General features: G+C 48.9%; 1 protein-coding gene across 2 annotated transcripts; it reads left to right on the top strand.

Moving 5' to 3' along the window:
- The first annotated feature begins 418 nt into the window (after positions 1–418).
- Positions 419–13,016, top strand: AOC1 (amine oxidase, copper containing 1). 2 transcript variants are annotated; one of them, XM_027538603.1, is made up of 5 exons: positions 419–536; positions 8,214–9,796; positions 10,774–11,059; positions 11,443–11,575; positions 11,981–13,016. In XM_027538603.1, exons 2-5 carry the CDS (start codon positions 8,218–8,220, stop codon positions 12,248–12,250), a joined length of 2,268 nt encoding a protein of 755 aa, XP_027394404.1. In that variant the 5' UTR covers positions 419–536; positions 8,214–8,217; the 3' UTR covers positions 12,251–13,016. The 2 variants fall into 2 exon arrangements, with proteins under 2 accessions (XP_027394404.1, XP_027394405.1); XM_027538604.1 differs by lacking the exon at positions 419–536 and adding an exon at positions 4,495–4,791.
- Positions 13,017–20,080: the final 7,064 nt, after the last annotated feature.

Here is a 20,080-nt window from a genome sequence, read left to right as displayed (position 1 = left end):
TGACCCAGGGATCGAGCCCAAGTCTCCTGCATCACAGGATCCTTTACCACTGAACCACCTGGGAAGTCCACATTGGCAAGTACTTGCTAGGAAATTTCTCCTTATCTTTATCTCTGACCTCAGAAACTCACCACCTACTTGAACAGACTATGCCAATGCAGATCATAGCGGAGAATACACAGGCAACTCTTGTGAAAAGTGCTGCTTCAGCAGAAGGAATGACAGGGAATTATAGACGGCATGGGTGTTTGGGGAAAAACAGAAGTGGACACAGCTGCTGAAGTGGTGAAAGACTGGGGAGTTTCCATACTCGGAACTTGGGGTAACAGGAGCCCGCTGGGCCACTGCCACGAGAGACCCACACACTTCCTCGTGCACTGCCCCTGCCCACTGTGGAGCTTCCTGAGCCGTAGGTCACTACCTTGGTCAGCACAAGCCTCACTCCGCCCCTCCCCCTGGGGCAAGGTCCAGCTGTAAAGTTCAAGGAGTCAGAGACAAAGGCTGCAGCAGAGGTGAGCCCGGAGCTGAGCACACAGGTATGTTCTGGGCAGGGGAGGGTATTGAGGGAGAGCCAAGCAGCGGTGAACTGGGGAGGGGAGGGGGGCAGTGAGGGAAGGTGGACATGGAGTGGAGGGTCAGAAGAAACAAAGACACAAGAGGTAGGGGGCCAAAGGGAGGGGTGAGAGCCCAGAAGGATCACTCCAAGGCACACACCACCCAGGGCTGAAATGGGACAGGTGCAGCCAGGAGGTGGCCGCTGTTCTCCAAGCACTGGAGATGAGCCGTGGGCAGGAGAGGGTATGTTTTGTATCTCCCAGCGTGGAGGTCTCACTGGCCACTGAGTTCTCCCTTCTGCCATGGCTTCATTGCTATCGTCTACCTCGGCCGCTGCCCATCTGGACACTGCAACCAAGGATTGTACCGGGAAAGGTTAAATGAATAGCCAAGCTCAGGTTACAGGACCTCAGGTCTCTTCCACATCTCCCTCCTTAGCAGAGCAGAAGGCAATTTGGGGATAAGAACTGTGGATGAAAATTCAGTTAACTATCAAGTTAAGAAGAAAAAGAGGAGGATTTTATTTGAGCTAAACCAAGGATTATAACCCAGGAAGCAGATTCTCAGAAAGCTCTGAGAACTCTTCTACTTGTTAGAAATCGAACGCACAGTCATATACATCCTCAAGACAAAGGGATCATCCATCAAAATAATATATTTTACTAAAAGTTCACCAAAGATACATAGTCCAGGTAAGCACATATAAAGCAAGGTGCAAGTCACCATGGCCCCTACAGAGCTAGGAAAGAACATTGATCTTTTAAGAGGTTACATTGCTAGCATCAGAAGAAGGGGGAAAATGGATCTTTACAGTCCAGTGGGCACCCCCATCTTTGAGGAACTCTAGTTAATGAGTAATGCAGACATATCTGGCACATTAGGGAGTGGGGGACAGAGGGAAGAGGCCAAAAAAAAACACAGATAGCAACTTCTATGTTTAATTTTTTCTTGTCCTGGTTTGAAATGCACGTTTTATTTCATCGTCCCCACCCCGGTTTGATCATTAATCTTTTGATAGAAAGCATTAGGTGAACCAGTATTTGGTCCCCCAATGCCATGGTGGTCGCTTACCTGCCCTGGATCTATCATGTCCCCCAATGCCCCATCTTAATACCCCAGTTCTTTCTTACCTTTTAAGGGGTTAAGCTAGTAGGATGCTTGCCACAGACTGACAGTCAACTCTAAGTGGTACAGGGGGACTTACGCCAATTTTGCTCTATATGTGCACTATGCATGGTCACTATTTTATATCGAATAATAGATATGACCAATAGTCATTCAGGCATCATTATTTTAGGAGGAATTTTGAACACACATAGAGAGGCACAAGGCTTCCCTGATGGCCCAGAGGTAAAGAATCTGCCTGAAACGCAGGAGACACAGGTTTGATTCCTGGGTCAGAAAGATCCCCTGGAGAAGGAAATAGCAACCCACTCCAGCATTCTTGCCTGGAAAATCCCAAGAACAGAGGAGCCTGGCGGGCTGAAGTCCATGGGGTCACAAAGAATTGGACACAACTGAGTGACTAACCACGCACATGTCTATCGAAACTATTTTTTGTTTTATCGGGTCTAACCCGTATTTGTGTGGTGGGGTCAAAATTTCCCCTTTTTGTTGCTTAATCTGTCTCTCTTCTTTAGTGGTGATTTCTTGAGCTCATAGAAATAAATTTTTCATTGAGTTTGCCGGGTTAACAGAGAGCAGTGGACATTCTGGAGGCTGGACAGAATGAATATTTAAAGCTACCCATTTGGCTGCAACATCAGCAAGTTGATTTCCTTCAGCTTCCACAGTGCCAAATTTGAAATGCTCTGTTGTTTTCATAATTGCTGTTTTGGCAGTTGTATCATGGTTAATCCATTTAACCATTAATCCATTATCTTGCAGTCCATGGGGTCACAAAGTGTTAGACACAACTGAGCGACTGAACTGAACTGATCGTGATTAATGACTCTTCAACCTGTTTTCTATTTTTGGTATAAGATGTCATGATGAGGTTTAAAACCTCATTACTTTCATAGCATTCCAAAGTTGTGTGCCACTCAAAAAGCATACTGAACATCAGTATAAATATTTGTTACCTGGCCTTTAGCTAGCTGACAAGCTAGAGTTAAGGTAATTAATTTGGCTTGTGGTGCTGACTTTGTTTCTGGCAAATAAAAGTTTTCAATTATGTCCACTGTGGATCTTATTGCATATCTGGCTTGATAATGTCCCATTCATCCCATAAGTAGGACCCATCTGTAAATTAGATCAGCCTTATCAATAGGCTTCTTATAAGTCATTCCTGGGAGCAAGAAGATAAACTGCTAACAAGATGTGATCATAGTTGCTTTCTTCTTGTGGTTCTGGAAGCAAAGTTGCAATGTTAATGCTATTACATCAAATCAAGGTAGTATTGGGAAGAGAAAGCAACAACTTCTTAAAAAGTTAGCTGGCTTACAGAATTGTGAGGAATGTGGCAGTTTAGAAGAGACTCAACCGAATATGAGACATAAGCAGTTAAAGGAGATCCTATTACTACGTCTTCAGCAGGCTTACATGAGAGAGCTGTTTCTAAAATAACCCTCATACAAGGTGGAAGTCCTTTCACTACTGAGTCTAACTTATTTTGGGAGCAGAAAATCTCCCTACAGGCATTTTTGAAAAGCATCAGATTAGGACAATCAGTTCAATTCAGTCACTCAGTCGTGTCCAACTCTTTGCGACCCCATGAATTACAGCACGCCAGGCCTCCCTGTCCATCACCAACTCCCAGAGTTCACTCAGACTCACATCCATCCAGTCAGTGATGCCATCCAGCCATCTCATCCTCTGTTGTCCCCTTCTCCTCCTGCCCCCAATCCCTCCCAGCCTCAGAGTCTTTTCCAATTAGTCAACTCTTCGCATGAGGTGGCCAAAGTACTGGAGTTTCAGCTTTAGCATCAGTCCTTCCAAAGAACACCCAGGACTGATCTCCTTTAGAACGGACTGGTTGGATCTCCTTGCAGTCCAAGGGACTCTCAAGAGTCTTCTCCAACACCACAGTTCAAAAGCATCATTCTTCCGCACTCAGCTTTCTTCACAGTCCAACTCTCACATCCATACATGACTACTGGAAAAACCATAGCCTTGACTAGATGGACCTTTGTTGGCAAAGTAATGTCTCTGCTTTTCAATATGCTATCTAGGTTGGTCATAACTTTCCTTCCAAGGAGTAAGCATCTTTTAATTTCATGGCTGCAGTCACCATCTGCAGTGATTTTGGAGCCCCAAAAAATAAAGTCTGACACTGTTTTCACTGTTTCCCCATCTATTTGCCATGAAGTGATGGGACCAGATGCCATGATCTTCATTTTCTGAATGTTGAGCTTTAAGCCAACTTTTTCACTCTCCTCTTTCATTTTCATCAAGAGTGTTCTTAAGTGGACACACCATAAAACATATTATTTTAAGAAAGTTTACCCAAAAGGCTTTATCCCCTTCAGTTCAGTTCAGTTCCCCTTATCTCTCTTCTATTACTTATGAAAATATCATCATACCATTAATTATCTCATTACAAATTTTGGAACAGAAATAATATGAGTTTATCGATTTTCAGTAAACCAAGGTACAATAAAAGTGTTATACTTAATGGTGAGACTCTAAAGACATGTCTGTATTAATCAAACTACCAATTTAAACTGGTTTTTAGTCATTAAAAGTTAATCCTGGATCACATGATCCTTTAAGAAGTGGGCTAAAGTTACATTTAGAAATATTTGATTTGTAAGCACTTACTTTTAAGTCAAAAAGAGCTCTTTTACAAATTAATTTTGGTAACACTATCCAGAGGTAGGGACATACCGTATTTATAATGTACACACAGACAAACATATCCAGACAGACACAGATAGAGATGTCATAATTTTCCTACTTGAGTTTTTAAAAGCCTCTTTCCCTTTTCTTTTCTCTTTCCAGTTTTAAGGTCTACTAACTGAGCTAAGGCTGTCGTCTTAGGTGATGTGAGCCATGTTTATGTTTCAAGGACGTAGCATGACTTATAACTTCCTTCAAGCATCCTCTGAAGAATATTTTTATTCTCTCGGGGTCAGAATTTTGAAAAGGTCTTTTATCAAGCTGGCTTTTTCTAGAATGTCAAAAAAGCTCCATCCTGGCCATTTAAGAGTGAAGATTAGTACCTGCAAGCACCAGCTTTGTTCCAATTACATGAATTCATGCTGCCTCTGAGTCTAGCTGCCCCAGGAGTTATCCCAGGTCAGTTTGACTCTCTTACATGTCTTGGGTCCTCCCTCTGACAGTCTAAAACTGCCCTGGGTGCTCAGAACTCGAGATAATCAGCCTTTGTTATGCCTGCCCAGCTAGCAGGATTTTTTTAATGATTATACTGAGACCCTCTGTGGACTCACTACACATCACGAGGATAGATCCTCAAACACTTCCGCTAGGTTCTCAGTGGCCTGGAAGCACCCTGTGGCCGGAAGGAGCAGATGTCCTTTTCCCTTTGGAGTTGAGCAGGCTCGGTCTTCATTTCACTGGCAAACAGTTTGTTCAGACCATATACACATAATCTTTCCGATTTAAGCCAAATCTTTAAGAAGCATAGCCAACCTGGCTCATGCCAAAGTTTCCCTTGGGTCCCCACCTAAGAAAATCCCCCAGGTCTCCTGCCTAGAAAATGTACAGTTACCCACTTTAGCACTCAGAGAAAAACAGAAAAGTCCCAGGAAAAACAGCTCAAGGGACTTCTCTGGTGGTCAGGTGGTTAAGACTCTGTGCCTCCAACGTTAGGGGCACAGGTTTGATCTATAGTGAGGGAATTAAAATCCCACATGCTGCATGGCACAGCCAAGAAAAGTTTTTTCTTAAAGAAAGAGAATGAAAAATAGGTCCAGTAAAATTCAGGACATCATTTAAAGCAATGATGTCCGGATATCAGGAGACCTCAGCAAAGCACCTGAAGAATACCAAAAATTGGGTGGGACTCCAAGAGCCTGTGCTGGTACCGAGCTTCAGTTTAGGGTGGTCTCTGGGTGCCTCTGATATACTGCCAACTGTGCCAAGAAAATGTCGATGAAAATTCAATTAACTACTAAGTTAAGAAGAAAAACAGGGGATTTTAATTGAGTTTAACAGAGGATTATAACCCTGGAAGCAGATTCTCAGAAAGCTCTGAGAACTGTTCCACTTGTTGGACGTTGAAGGCATGGTCTTATACATTTTCAAGACAAAGGGATCATACATCAAAATAATATATTAATATTTTACATTAAGTTCACCAAAAATACATAGTCCAGGTAGGCATATATAAAGCAAGCTGCAAGTCACCATGGCCCCTACAGAGCTGGGAAAGAACAGTGATCTTCTAAGAGGTTACATTGCTAGCATTAGAAGAAGGAAAAAAAAATGGATCTTTACTGTACAGCAAGCACCCCCATCTTTGAGGAGCTCTGGTTAATGCATACCGCAGACGCACACAGCATGTTAGGGCGCAGGGGAAGGAGGAGGCCCAAACAAACACAGAGAGGAAATTCTATGTTTAATTCTTTCTTGTCCTGCCTTAAAATATAAATTTAATTTCATCAGAGGTTAAGACGAAAGGGGCCTGGATACCAAAAAGACATGGAGGAACATAAACGCATATTACCAAGCCAAAGAGAACAGTCTGAAAGGGCTGCACGCTGTATCACCCTGACGGCATGACATTCTGGAAAAGGCAAAACTATGGAGACAGTAAAGAGATCAGTGGTTGCCCGGGTTAGTAAAGAGGTCAGTGGTCAGGGAAGGAAGTGAAGGATGAAGAGCTGGAGTAGAGAGGACGTTGAGGGCCCTGAAATTGCTCTGTATGGTCCATAAAGATGGATGCAAGTCTTTACACATTTGTCAGAACCCACAACATGTACAGCACCCAGAGTGAACCCTCATGTAAATTACTGGGTAACAATGATGTATCACTGTAGGGCCACAGATTGTAGCAAAGGTACCACTCTGGTGTGGGATGCTGTTAGTGGGTCAGGTTACGTGGTGGGGGTGGGGGGGAGGTAAAACAGGAGATATACGGGATCTCTCTGTACATCTCTCTCAATTTTGCTGTTAACTTAAAACTTTTCCAAGTCAAATCTAGTTTAAAAAAGAAGCTAGGCTGGACCAAAACTTAATAGTAGAACAAGAACTCACTGCTTATCTTTCTGCTCTGGATTCACTTAGCAACCCTGAGAGCTTCCCCATCCCTTCAGGCTGGAGAGATCACATGAGTCCCTGAGACTCCCCACCAGGGATGGGAGGTCAAGACTGTAGTGTCAGCTCCAGGGGGTGGGCCATGAGACCCTGACCACAGCCTCCCCTCACAATGGACAGGAAAAGGACATCACCTCAAATTGCCCCCTGGGATGATGACATCCTGAGGTGCCCTCCTCATGGCCTTGGCCTGAGGCCAAGTGGTCACAACTGTGGGGCATCACTGAAGAGGCCAAAGAAGCTTGGCAGGGCCAGCCACCCCATTCTCCCCCTCACCTGTGTGGGCACAGATCTACAACTGAACCAGTCAAATCACTCTACATGGTTCATAAGTTTAAACATTCTAACACCAGAGAATGTATCCTCATATTGTTCAGTCATGTCCGACTCTTTGCGACCCCATGGACTGCAGCACACCGGCTTCCCTGTCCTTCACCATCTCCCAGAGCTTGCTCAAACTCATGTCCATTGAGTCAGTGATGCCATCCAACCATCTCATCCTCTGTCGTCCCCTTCTCCTCTTGCCCTCAGTCTTTCCCAGCTTCAGGGTCTTTTCCAATGAGTCAGCTCTTTGCATCAGATGGCTAAAGTATTGGAGCTTCAGCTCCAGCAGCAGTCCTTCCAATGAATAATCAGGGTTGATTTCCCTTTAGGAAGGGACTCTCAAGAGTCTTCTCCAGAACCACAGTGCAAAAGCATCAGTTCTTTGGTGCTCAGCCATCTCTATGGTTCACCTCTCACATTCTTCATGACTACTGGGGGAAAAAAATGAGTAGTTTGCATTTCTCAAGTGCTTCCTAGAAAGCAGGCTTTGTGCTAAACACTTTATCCTTATTGTCCAACTGATTTTTCCTAACAATTCCATAAGTAGGTACTTGCATTGTTATTTTCCATTTCACTGTTGTGGGAATGGAGGCCCAGAGAGTTTAAGCAAGCTGCCCAAGGTCACACAGCTGGTCCTAGTGGTACCATGTATTAGCCCTACAACCGTCGACTCTTTGAACTTCCACACTACATTTCAAATTTTATCCATATAAAAAACATTGTGTTGTATCAAAAACACCGTTTTGACACAACACAGTTTTGCTGCCAACACCCATGGCACAGCCAGCACACTGTAGCATTTTGGGGTACAGGTACTGTGAATATCTGAGTGACCTAAAGCTGGAGAGATAGCGCTTCTGCCCCGCAGAGATAAGGCACAGAGGAGGGGAGGAGTCTGCACAGGTAAGCGCATCCATGGGACTAAAAGAGGTTTACAGACCAGGGAGGTTACAGACCAGGGAGGAGAGAGCAGAATTCAAATCCGAGGACTGCAAGCCAGGAGGTGAGTCCGTGGGAAAACCATGAGGTCAAGGGCCAGGGTAATCCAAGACCCAACCTGGGGGACACCCACTTCCTCCCACAAAACTGCCAAGCTCATCTCCTCTGCTGCATTCCAGAGCCATGGGGCGGGAGGCCCTGGCCCTCGGCTGGGCGAGCGCGGCCATCCTCGTGTTGCAGACGCTGGCGGCGGCAGAGGGCGCCCCGCAGACCCCAGGCGACAAAGGCAGGGTATTTGCGGACCTGAGCGCCCAAGAGCTCAAGGCCGTGCACAGCTTCCTCTGGTCCCAGAAGGAGCTGAGACTGGAGCCGTCCAACACGCTGACCGTGGCCAAGAACTCCGTGTTCCTCATTGAGATGCTGCTGCCCAAGAAGCAACACGTGCTCAAGTTTCTGGATAAAGGCCACCGGCCTCCCGTTCGGGAGGCGCGAGCCATCATCTTCTTTGGAGCCCAGGAACAGCCCAACATCACCGAGTTTGCCGTGGGGCCGCTGCCAAGGCCCCGTTACCTGCGACACCTGCCGCCCAGGCCCAGGCACCAGGCCTCCTGGGCCTCCAGGCCCATCTCCAAGGCAGAGTATGCCCTTCTGAGTCACACCCTGGAGGAGGCCACCAAGCCCCTCCGCGCGTTTTTCTGGCGCACCGCGGGCGCTGTGTTCGGAAACTGCTCCCAGCGGTGCCTGACTTTCACCGACGTGGCACCCCGGGGCGTGGCCTCCGGCCAGCGCCGCTCTTGGTTCATCCTGCAACTGCAAATCGAAGGCTACTTCCTGCACCCCACTGGGATGGAGCTCCTGCTGGACCACGGAAGCCCGAACCCCCGGGACTGGACAGTGGAGCGGGTCTGGTACAATGGGAGGTTCTACCGGAGCCCCGAGGAGCTGGCTCAGAAGTACGACGGCGGAGAGGTGGATGCGGTGGTCTTGGAGGACCCGCTCGCCAAGGGCAAGGACGGAGCCAACCTGCCCGAGGCGGCCCTCTTCTCCTCCTACCAGTTACGCGGGGACTTGGGCGTCTCTAAGAGCGGCCCCCGCCTGGTGCAGCCCCAGGGCGCGCGCTACAGCCTGGACGGCCACACGGTGCGCTACGCCGGCTGGAGCTTCTCCTTCCGCCTGCGCTCATCCTCGGGGCTGCAAGTCCTGGATGTGCGCTTTGGCGGTGAGCGCGTAGCCTACGAGGTGAGCGTGCAGGAGGCCGTGGCACTGTACGGAGGACACACGCCAGCCGGCATGCAGACCAAGTATATGGATGTGGGCTGGGGCTTGGGCAGCGTCACTTATGAGCTGGCCCCTGGCATCGATTGCCCGGAGATGGCCACCTTCGTGGACGCCCTCCACTACTACGACGACGACGGCCCCGTCCTCTACCCCCGGGCTCTCTGTCTCTTCGAGATGCCCACAGGGGTGCCTATCCGGCGGCACTTTAACTCCAACTTCAACGGTGGCTTCAATTTCTATGCGGGGCTCAAGGGTCAGGCGCTGGTGCTAAGGACCACGTCGACGGTCTACAACTATGACTACATCTGGGACTTCATCTTCTACCCCAACGGGGTGATGGAGGCCAAGATGCACGCCACCGGCTACATCCATGCCACCTTCTACACCCCCGAGGGGCTGCGCCACGGGACCCGCCTGCACACCCACCTCATCGGCAACATGCACACCCACCTTGTGCATTACCGCGTCGACCTGGATGTGGCAGGTAGGACCCGGGCTTGGGACCACCCTCCTAGCCAAATGTCTGCATCCCCGAGATAACTCACACTCCTGGGAGATGATGGTGCCGCGTCTCCCGTGGAGACATAATGTCAGGAAAGTTTGCCCAGCCTGGAGGTGTAGGGCCTGCAGAAACCTGTATGCCCCTGCAAAATGGTGACGTGAACAGTGCCAGGGGCTGCCCCTGCACTGACCCCTTTGGAGGATGGACCCTGTGCAAAGGTGTGCACGGCGGGGAGGGGGGAAAGGGGTGGGGGAGGGGGTAATGCCTAGGTGTAAGACACGTCCCTGCCTGGAGCTTTGAATGGATGCAGCACCATTGGGAATACTCCTTGTGTCTCTTAAATTAGTGGTGTCACCAGAAAAGATTGGAGAAGCTTTTCTCCAATGGAGTGGGAATGGCAACCCGCTCCAGTATTCTTGCCTGGAGAATCCCATGGACAGAGAAGCCTGGTGGGCTACAGCCCATGGGGTCACAAAGAGTTGGACATGATTGAGTGACTGAGCATGTGTGCCTTAAAAAATGGCATGGGTGTAATGACAGGATTTGGCCTGATATCAAGTCCCGTGTTAGAACAGGCCCCCAGGACCAGCTGGGCAGCTTCTCCTGTTCCCCCTTGTCTGTTCCTGACCCAGAGGGCATTGACATGGCCCCTCCCCCTGGGGAAAGGCCATCTGCCTGTCTCTGGGACCGCAGCTGCAGCAAACAGGCTTGGATGCTGCTCTCAAGAGGAAATACCCAGGGTCACAGTGGAGTCACTGCTGCTGCTGTGCCAGCTCTGAGCTGTCTTCTAGTTCCTCAGCCCCTTCCCTCCACTGCCATCTGGCTCAGTGCCTGTCCTCAACATCCCCTTCAGTCCATGGTCTGCTGTTGGGTGTGGTCCCGGACGGAGGGCCCAAGGTGGAATGAGGAGGCTTCAGTTCCAGGTGCTTGACTCCAACTCCTTCCCTGTACACCCGCAGGCACCAAGAATAGCTTCCAGACCCTGCAGATGAAGCTGGAAAACATCACCAACCCCTGGAGCCCAGGACACCGCCTAGTCCATCCAGCTCTCCAGCAGATGCGGTATTCTCGGGAGCGCCAGGCAGCCTTCCGCTTCGGACAGACTCTGCCCAAATACCTGCTTTTTACTAGCCCTGAACAGAACCCCTGGGGCCACCAGCGCAGCTACCGAGTGCAGATCCACTCCATGGCTGACCAAGTGCTGCCCCCAGGCTGGCAAGAGGAGCGGGCCGTCACCTGGGCCAGGTGAGGAAGGCCCAGGAGGCTGGCGGGGACTGGAGGCTCCTCTCTGTGTCTCTGTGTTTCCCTGTGTCTGTGTGTGTCTGTGTTTCTGTTCATGAGATTCTGAATCTATCCAGTGCTATATCTGGGTGTGTGCACATGTGTGTGTGTGTGTGTGTGTGCGCGTGCATGTTCCTGGGTGTGTGGCTCTGTGTTTGGGGATGGAGGGTATAGAGCCCCTGCGGAGCCCCGGAGCCTCCACTGACAGTCTGGCTAACTCTCAGGGGATGATCCTGCATTTAGGGGAAGGCAGTAACTTTCCCCCTTCGTTGACCCTGACAATGTTCCCTGGGAGGGGCTGGGAGGCCCCCGACACCCAGAGTCACTCGGCTTCTCTGCCTGGACAGGTACCCCCTGGCAGTGACCAAATACCGGGAGTCAGAGAGATACAGCAGCAGCATCTACAACCAGAACGACCCCTGGGACCCACCTGTCGTCTTTGAGGAGTTTCTTCGCAACAATGAGAACATTGAAGACGAGGTACCAGCTCTGCCTTTTTCCAGCCCCACCCTGAGACAGATCCCTGTCCAGTCCCAGGATCCCTGTCCAATCCCAGGATCCCTGTCCAGTCCCAGGATCCCTGCCATGTCCCAGGATCCCTGTCCAGTCCCAGGATCCCTGTCCAGTCCCAGGATCCCTGCCAGGTCCCAGGATTCCTGCCAGGTCCCAGGATTCCTGTCCAGTCCCAGGATCCCAGTCCAGTCCCAGGATCCCTGCTGGGTCCCAGGATCCCTGCCGAGTCCCAGTAGGGCAAGGACCAGCTTACTGGGTGGAGAGCCAGCTCCGGGTTCACCAGATTTGCCCTTCCTTATACCTGGGGCTTGGGTGCTGGCCACCCCTTCTCCTCTGAGCCTCCTCAGCATGGCCCGCCCCTCTCTCCTGCAGGACCTGGTGGCCTGGGTCACAGTGGGCTTCCTGCACATCCCCCACGCAGAAGACATCCCCAACACGACCACGCCCGGGAACTCCGTGGGCTTTCTGCTCCGACCCTTCAACTTCTTCCCAGAGGACCCGTCCCTGGCATCCAGAGACCTCATAATCGTGAGACCTCTGGAAAATGGCTCCACCTACACCCAGAGCTGGATGCCTGAGGAAGAGGGGGACTGCTTGAAGCCTCCCTCTTTCAGCTACAATGGAACCTACAGGCTTGTGTGAAGGCCCCTGCCCCCCACTGGGTCCCACCTGAAGCCCAAGTGCCCCCCCTCCTCCAGTGACAGACGATAAACCCCTCTGGGGCAGCTTCCTGGGGGAGGCACAGTGGGTGAAGCCACACCCCAGGCCGGGCATGTGGGACACACACGGATGAGAAACCCAAGGCCTTGGTCTCCACCCCAGAGAAGACCTCCATGGCTATGGCAAATGACAGTCACCGAAATACTAGGTTGGCCTGTGAAGTCAGCTTAAGGAATCTGAAGCTGATGGCTCCCTCCTGGGAGACTAGGGGTCACTGATGGGCATGCCAAGTAATGCAAAGCCAGGAAGACACTGGAAAAATCCAGTGAAACTGCTGCCTCCTCTACCCTTTGATTTACTCACCCAACTTCTTGGAGTTATTCTGGAGATCTACCTACAAACCCAGGAAAAATAGATGTACATGGCAATTTACTGAAGGACTATTTGTACTGTCAAAGTCTGGAAAAAAAGCCAAACCTCCATCTACAGGAGAGAGCCTATAGATCTTAATAACCCTTGCAGTGCCCACACAATGCGCTCGTAGGTGACTGTGAAAGAAACGTATGTACAGGGATATTCACTGTCCTGATAGGGAAGAGCTTCACAATGTGCTCAGAAAACAGGTATAGAACAATAGATGGCATGCTAATCTTTGTATAAGAGAAGAGAGAAATATACATACTCATAAACACCCTTGAAAGATAACACGTGATTCTAATAAAAGTGGTTTTCCATTGTCTTCATTTGAGCTGCTGTAACAAAATATTGGGTTGGCCGGAAAGTTTCAAGTTCTTCCATAACATCGTACAGTACCATGGTCTGGGTGGCTTATCAACAACAAAAGTTTGCTGCCTCCAGTTCTGGAGGATGGAAGTCCAAGATCAGGGTGTCAGCAAGGTCAAGTGAGAGCCCTCTTCTGGGTCAGAGACTTCTGACTTTTCGCTGCATACTCCCATGGCAGAAGGGTAAGGGGTCTCCCTGGGGTCTCTTATAAGAACACTAATCCATTCATGAGGCTCCACTGTCATGACCTACTGCTGCTGCTGCTGTTAAGTCACTTCAGTCGTGTCCGACTCTGTGCAACCCCATAGACAGCAGCCCACCAGGCTCCCCCGTCCCTGGGATTCTCAAAGCAAGAACACTGGAGTGGGTTGCCATTTCCTTCTCCAATGCATGAAAGTGAAAAGTGAAAGTGAAGTCGCTCAGTCGTGTCCGACTCTTAGCAACCCCACGGACTGCAGCCCACCAGGCTCCTCCATCCATGGGATTCTCCAGGCAAGAGTACTGGAGTGAGGTGCCATTGCCTTCTCCGGTCATGACCTAAGCACCCCACAAAGGCCCACCTCCCAACACCATCACACTGGGCATCAGGCGGGACGCAGACGTCCAAACCACAACACCTAAAGAGGTGGAGAGAAATAGGGTGAAAGAGACGGGATGGAGCAGGATTACTCAAGGGAACCTGTCTATATTGGGGGTGGGTTTCTTTGAGAGTGTCTTCGTTTTTGGATGAAGAAAGCTTGAGGGGACCCAGGGTGGAGAGGGTGGAGTGACGTGGGGGAGAGAGCAGAGTGATGAGAGCAGGGTCTCCTCTCTCCCTCCGGGTGTTGAGGGAGCCTCTGAGGGTCCCAGCCACAGTGCAGACCCAGGCCAGTAGGTTCCCAGGTGCCATGGCCTCCACCCTGGTGCTATGTTGTTTCTCTTTTTTAATCATAAGAATGTATGGTGCTCAGTCACTCAGTCGTGTCCAGCTTTTTGCTATCTCATGGACTGTAGCCCCCCAGGCTCCTCTGTCCCTGGGATTCTCCAGGCAAGAATACTGGAGTGGGTTGTCATTTCCTTCTCCAGGGGAATCTTCCCAACCCAGGGATTGAACCCACATCTCCTGCATCTCCTGAACTGGCAGGCAGATTCTTTATCACTGAGCCACCGGGGAAGCCCCTACTTAATAAAAGCTAAATTTTAGAAGGAAAAGAGAAGGAGGAAGGAAGCAACTCTTATTGCTGATTACTGGGATACAGCAGCTGGCCAGGATGAACGGATGCACCAGATTCACCCCGCCCCCCACATCCTAACCTCCCGGTGACCTGTGAATATAGTCACTTTACCCAGCAAAATGAAGGCGTTCAGCGGGTGTGATTAAGGTAAGGCTTCTGAGATGGCAAATTCTCTTAGGTTATCCAGGTGGGTTCAATATAATCACAAGGATTTCTCAACGTAAACCTTCTATATTGCTGTTGGATTGGGGGGTGGATTTTTTCCTTAACAAGAGAGGCAGGGGTCAGACAGGAGGCTGGCTCTAAAGTCAGAGGAGGAACAGTAAGCTGGGAAAGGCGAGGAGATGGATTGTCCCTGAGAGCCGCCGTTAGCAACACAGCTGTGTAGACTCTAGACTGTAAGAGAATAAACATGTTGTTTGAAGTCACTAAGCTTGTGGTTTATTTATAGCAGCAATAGGAACTAATACAATGGGTGTGCAGTTCCATCTGGGGGACTGTGGACTGAAGGAAGCAGAACAAGTGGCTCCTCCTCTGCGCCCCACCCCTAGCTTTGCGTCCCTGACCTCTGCTCAGAGTTCAGTCACTCGGGCCAGCCCAGTTCCAGGATCTGCCCTCAGGGAACCGGGACACACCAGGGCAGGGGACCGAGTCCTGGGTCTTTGACTGGTCCTACCTCAGCTACAAAAGCTGTTTTCTCTGTTCACTGTTTCACGTTAGTAAGAGGATGAGATGGTTAGATGGCATCACCGACTCCATGGGCATGAGTTTGGGTAAACTCTGGGAGTTGGTGATGGACAGGGAAGGTCGCAAACAGTCGGATACAACTGAGCAACTGAACTGAACAGAACTGAACTGACTCCATGGACTCGAACTTAAGCAAACTCCAGGAGATAGTGAAGGACAGGGAAGCCTAGCATGCTGCAGTCCCTGGGGTCGCAAAGAGTCGGACACGACTGAGCGACTGAACAACAATAGTAACATTGGGTGATGGAACTGTAGACGATTTATCTTCTGTAATCCTCACACTGCCTCCACTTTGTGAATTATTAAAAAAAAAAAAAAGCCAAAGGAAACCGAAAAACAGCATTTGCTGCTAAGTGTTCCATCTTTAATGGTGAGACAGAAAGGGCAAAACTAGAGGGGAGTGTCAGAAGGGTTTTTTTCCATCTTGCAAGCTTTTACTCAAGGTCACTGATCCACCGTGAGTTTTAGAACTTGTTGAAGGCAGCCACATCCACAGACAGCACAGTCATCAAAAGCAGTGATCTGCTCCTCCAGCATACCTGTTCCAACTTTACTGTCCCCAACTACACACTGTGTGTGAAGCTTTTCAGTTCCACCCTCCACCGGAACTGGTTTAGAAGAGCCCCAGGCCAAGGCTCAAATGCTTCTGACGCACTCCTCGAGAGTTGCCGTATCTGTCTCATCACCCCAAGGTTTCACATCTAATAAGATGAAGACTTGGCAGCAGGCGCTGGTTTTCTTTATCCCTTTCTTTTGACTGGATGTTAAGTATATAGATTCCAACCTTTCCCCCCAAACAGAAGATCATGACTGGTTTAAGGGGCTCAGGTGAGAGCAGGTTAGAAGCCAGAGGACAGGGGGCTCCTTTACAGGCATTTTGTTGTGTGGGGGGGACTGTTGTCTCCCCGCCCACACTGGGGGCTGCTTGAAGGCCAAAACCCCTCCCTCCTCTGCATCTTCACAGCAGGCCTGATTGTGTTGTGCATTCGGTGGAACTTCAGTGCTTGTTGAGTGACTAAGTGACTGATAGCCCAGGAAATGCACATTTCAGATTATGCCCACTCCTCACATCCTCCTTTCCCCCACCCTGTCAAGTTTTTGTGCCTTGGCCCTAATGATAATCTCGGCCATCCCTCTGGCTAGGACGGCACCGCCTCCCTCACCTGACGAGACAGCAAGAAAACCTGAGTCTCACCCCCTGAAAATAGCTCCAACCTCCCCAGAGCTGTCGTCACTTCCCACTCTTGCAGCTCCCAGATCACTGGTGGTCCCTGCAGGCAGCACTCTCCAACCTCCTCCCCTTCTCGTCCCTTCTCAGCATGTCTCTGCTTGCCCCTCCTTGTTCTAAGCATGATGCAAGCTCCGGATGTGACAGGCCAGGGATGCAAAGACGAGGCAGGCTCAGTCCCCACCCTCGAGACATCCACCCATGGCCGTGCTGGGGAGACAAGCAGGCCAGAGAGACGTGCAGCCTGCGGGGTGCTGTCACGTGCTATAATGAGAGCTGAGCTTCTCTCCGATGGGCATCTTCTTGTTTTATAAAGGCTGGAAGTCTGCTCTGACTCTAGAGCTGCAAATGACCCCCTAAAGTGTCACCCTAGCATGACCTTTGTGAACACTGTTGTCAATGGTTCATTGTTTGACCCCGATTCTCAAGTACACAGCATCCCTGGGCCAGGAAGGCCAGCCCTACCCTGGCAGATGATTTCTCCTTGAACACCATGTACATACTCCGGGCCACTGCCCTCATTTGCAGGTCTTCTCCAGGTGGGAGGCACTTCACTCTGAAGGACCTGGGTTCAATCCCTGGTTAGGGAACTAAAAAAATTTTAAAGGACACTGAAAGCATATCAAGTAATCATAAGATATGAATCTTATTAGGATCCTAATTTGAGCAAAGAAAATCAAAATGTTTATGAGACAATTAGGAAATTTGAACACTCTGGATATTTAATGATATTAAGAAATTACTACTGGCCACTTGACGCAAGGAGCCAACTCATTGGACAAGAGCCTGTTGCTAGGAAAGATTGAAGGCAGGAGGAGAAGGAGGATGAGGTGACTGGATGGCATCAGCAACTCAATGGATATGAATCTGAGCAAACTCTGGGAAACAGTGGAGGACAGGGAAGCCTGATGTGCTGCAGTCCACGGGGTCACAAAGAGTCGGACCCAACTGAGCGACTGAACAACAGCAACAAAGAAATTATTATAAACTTTTTAGGAGTGATAACAGTATTGTGATTATGTTTTAGTAAGAATTCCCTATCTTGGTGTTACTGAAAGGTACTCGTGGGGGGTCCGGCTGCTCGCCACTCAAAAGCCAATAAGCAGGCCAGGTTGGTGGAAAGAAAATTTTGCTTTATTTCAGGTGGTGGCAACCTCAGGGGAGGGTGGTGGCCATCTGTCCAAAGGCTGACTCCCCACCCCACCCCACCCCCTCACCCCCGGCCAACAAGCAAGGGGTGAGAAAGTTTACAGGCAGAGTCGGAGGTGGGCAACATCCAGAAACAGCACAGTCATCTCTAACAGTCATCTTCAGATTGGTCATCAGTGGTCTGACTAGCATCACCTTGGTTGTTTTAAGACAGTTAATCTTCTGGAGAAGGAAATGGCAACCCACTCCAGTATTCTTGCCTGGAGAATCCCAAGGGCAGAGGAGCCTGGCAGGCTGCGGTCCATGCGGTCGCAAGAGTCGGACACGACTGAGCAACTAAAGAAAGAGAGAAAGTGAATCTTTAGTTCCAGGGTGCACTTGTTTCCATTTCTTTGTGGTCGGTTCTCAGAATTGTGGCAGCTCAAGTTCTGGGTACAGTCTGGTCATCATGTAGTTAACTTCTCCCCTGGGGTTTTGGTATCTTTTGCTTTACGTACCAAAATGCTTCACTTATCATTTTTACATATCACAGTTTTTAACCCTTGAAAGTTTTAACAAAACCAAGAAACAAGTAATGAAAATGTTACACCAGCATTTTCTGATTGGCAAACTTAAGAACGTATTTCATAACCTCAAAAACTATGCACTTTTTATAGCACAATTTTTCTTCAGTGGTACAATACATATGCTTAATAAACCCAAACATCTTTAGTTTCCCTCTTGGTCTTAGAAGGAGACAAAAGTAGGTAAATTTAGATTTGTTCAATCTGGAAGTATGAAACGGAGCAGGACCATATGGTCCTTGCCCCACCCCACCCCCACCGTGTCCTCTGCCTGCCTTTGGCCCTTGGAAAACTTTGGTCAAAGAATAAGTTTAATCAGAGAAGTGAGAAATGCTGAAACAAAGGAAAACAGTCAAAGGAGACTGAATAATAATGATGTAGTCACTAAGCATAGTCAAGGACCTTTAGTTCTTTCTCAAGGGCTGTAGATAATATTCTGAGCCACATCCGGTGAGCTGTCTTCCAGATACCAAAACCCCAGGTGGAGAAGTCAACTACAGGACTTGAGCTGCCACAGTTCCGAGAACTGACCCCAAAGAGATGGGAACAAGTGCACCCCGGAACTGAAGATTAACTAACTGTCCTGAAACAACCAAGATGATGCTAGGCAGACCACTGATGACCAATTTGAAGATGACTGTGCTGTTTCTGGATGTTGCCCCCCTAAACTCCCTATAAATGCTCTCACCCACTGCTTATAAGTTAAATAAGCAGAGTGACAATATACAGCCTTGATATACCCCTTTCCCAATTTGGAACCAGTCTGTTGTTCCTTGTCCAGTTCTAACTGTCACTTCTTGACCAGCATACAGATTTCTCAGGAGGCAGGTAAGGTGGTCCGGTATTCCCATCTCTTGAAGAATTTTCCAGTTTGTTTTGACCCACACAATCAAAGGCTTTGGCATAGTTAATAAAGCAGAAGTAGATTTTTTTCTGGAACTCTCTTGCTTTTGCTTTTTCGATGATCCAACAGATGTTGACAAATGTGATCTCTGGTTCCTCTGCCTTTTCGAAATCCAGCTTGAACATCTGGAAGTTCATGGTTCACGTACTGTTGAAGCCTGGCTTGGAGAACTTTGAGCATTACTTTGCTAGTGTGTGAGATGAGTGCAATTGTGCAGTAGTTTGAACATTCTTTGGCATTGCCTTTCTTTGGAATTGGAATGAACACTGACCTTTTCCAGTCCTGTGGCCACTGCTGAGTTTTCCACATTTGCTGGCATATTGAGTGCAGCACTTTAACAGCATCATATTTTAGGATTTGAAATAGCTCAACTGGAATTCCATCACTGTATATTGTCACCCCATTTATTTAACTTATATGCAGAGTACATCATGCAAAACACCAGGCTGGATGAAGCACAAGCTGGAATCAAGATTGCTGGAAGAAATATCAATAATTCCAGTATGCAGATGACACCACCTTTATGGCAGAAGGCAAAGAAAAACTAAAGAGCCTCTTGATGAAAGTGAAAGAGGAGAGTTAAAAAGTTGGCTTAAAACTCAAATATTCAGAAAACTAAGATCATGGCATCTGGTCCCATCACTTCATGGCAAATAGATGGGGGAACAATCAAAACAGTGAGAGACTTTATTTGGGGGGGTCTCCAAAATCACTGCAGATGGTGACTGCAGCCATGAAATTAAAAGACACTTGCTCCTTGGAAGAAAAGCTATGACCAACCTAAGCATTATATTAAAAAGCAGAGACATTACTTTGCCAACAAAGGTTCGTCTAGTAAAAGCTATGGCTTTTCCAGTAGTCACGTATGGATGTGAGAGTTGGACTATAAAGAAAGTTGAGCACCAAAGAATTGATGCCTTTGAACTGTGGTGCTGGAGAAGACTCTTGAGAGTCCCTTGGACTGCAAAGAGATCAAACCAATCAATCCTAAAGGATATCAGTCCTGAATATTCATTGGAAGGACTGATGCTGAAGCTGAAACTCCAATGCTTTGGCCACATGATGCGAAGAACTGACTCACTGGAAAAGACCCTGATGCTGGGAAAGATTGAAGGCAGGAGGAGAAGGGGATGACAGAGGATGAGATGGTTGGATGGTATCACCGACTCAATGGACATGAGTTTGAATAAGCTTCAGGAGTTGGTGATGGACAAGGAAGCCTGG

The sequence above is a fragment of the Bos indicus x Bos taurus genome, chromosome 4 (assembly GCF_003369695.1).
Source record: "Bos indicus x Bos taurus breed Angus x Brahman F1 hybrid chromosome 4, Bos_hybrid_MaternalHap_v2.0, whole genome shotgun sequence".
Lineage (NCBI taxonomy): Eukaryota > Metazoa > Chordata > Mammalia > Artiodactyla > Bovidae > Bos > Bos indicus x Bos taurus.
Note: the sequence above shows the minus strand (reverse complement) of the source record. Positions and strands in the feature narration are given on the sequence as shown.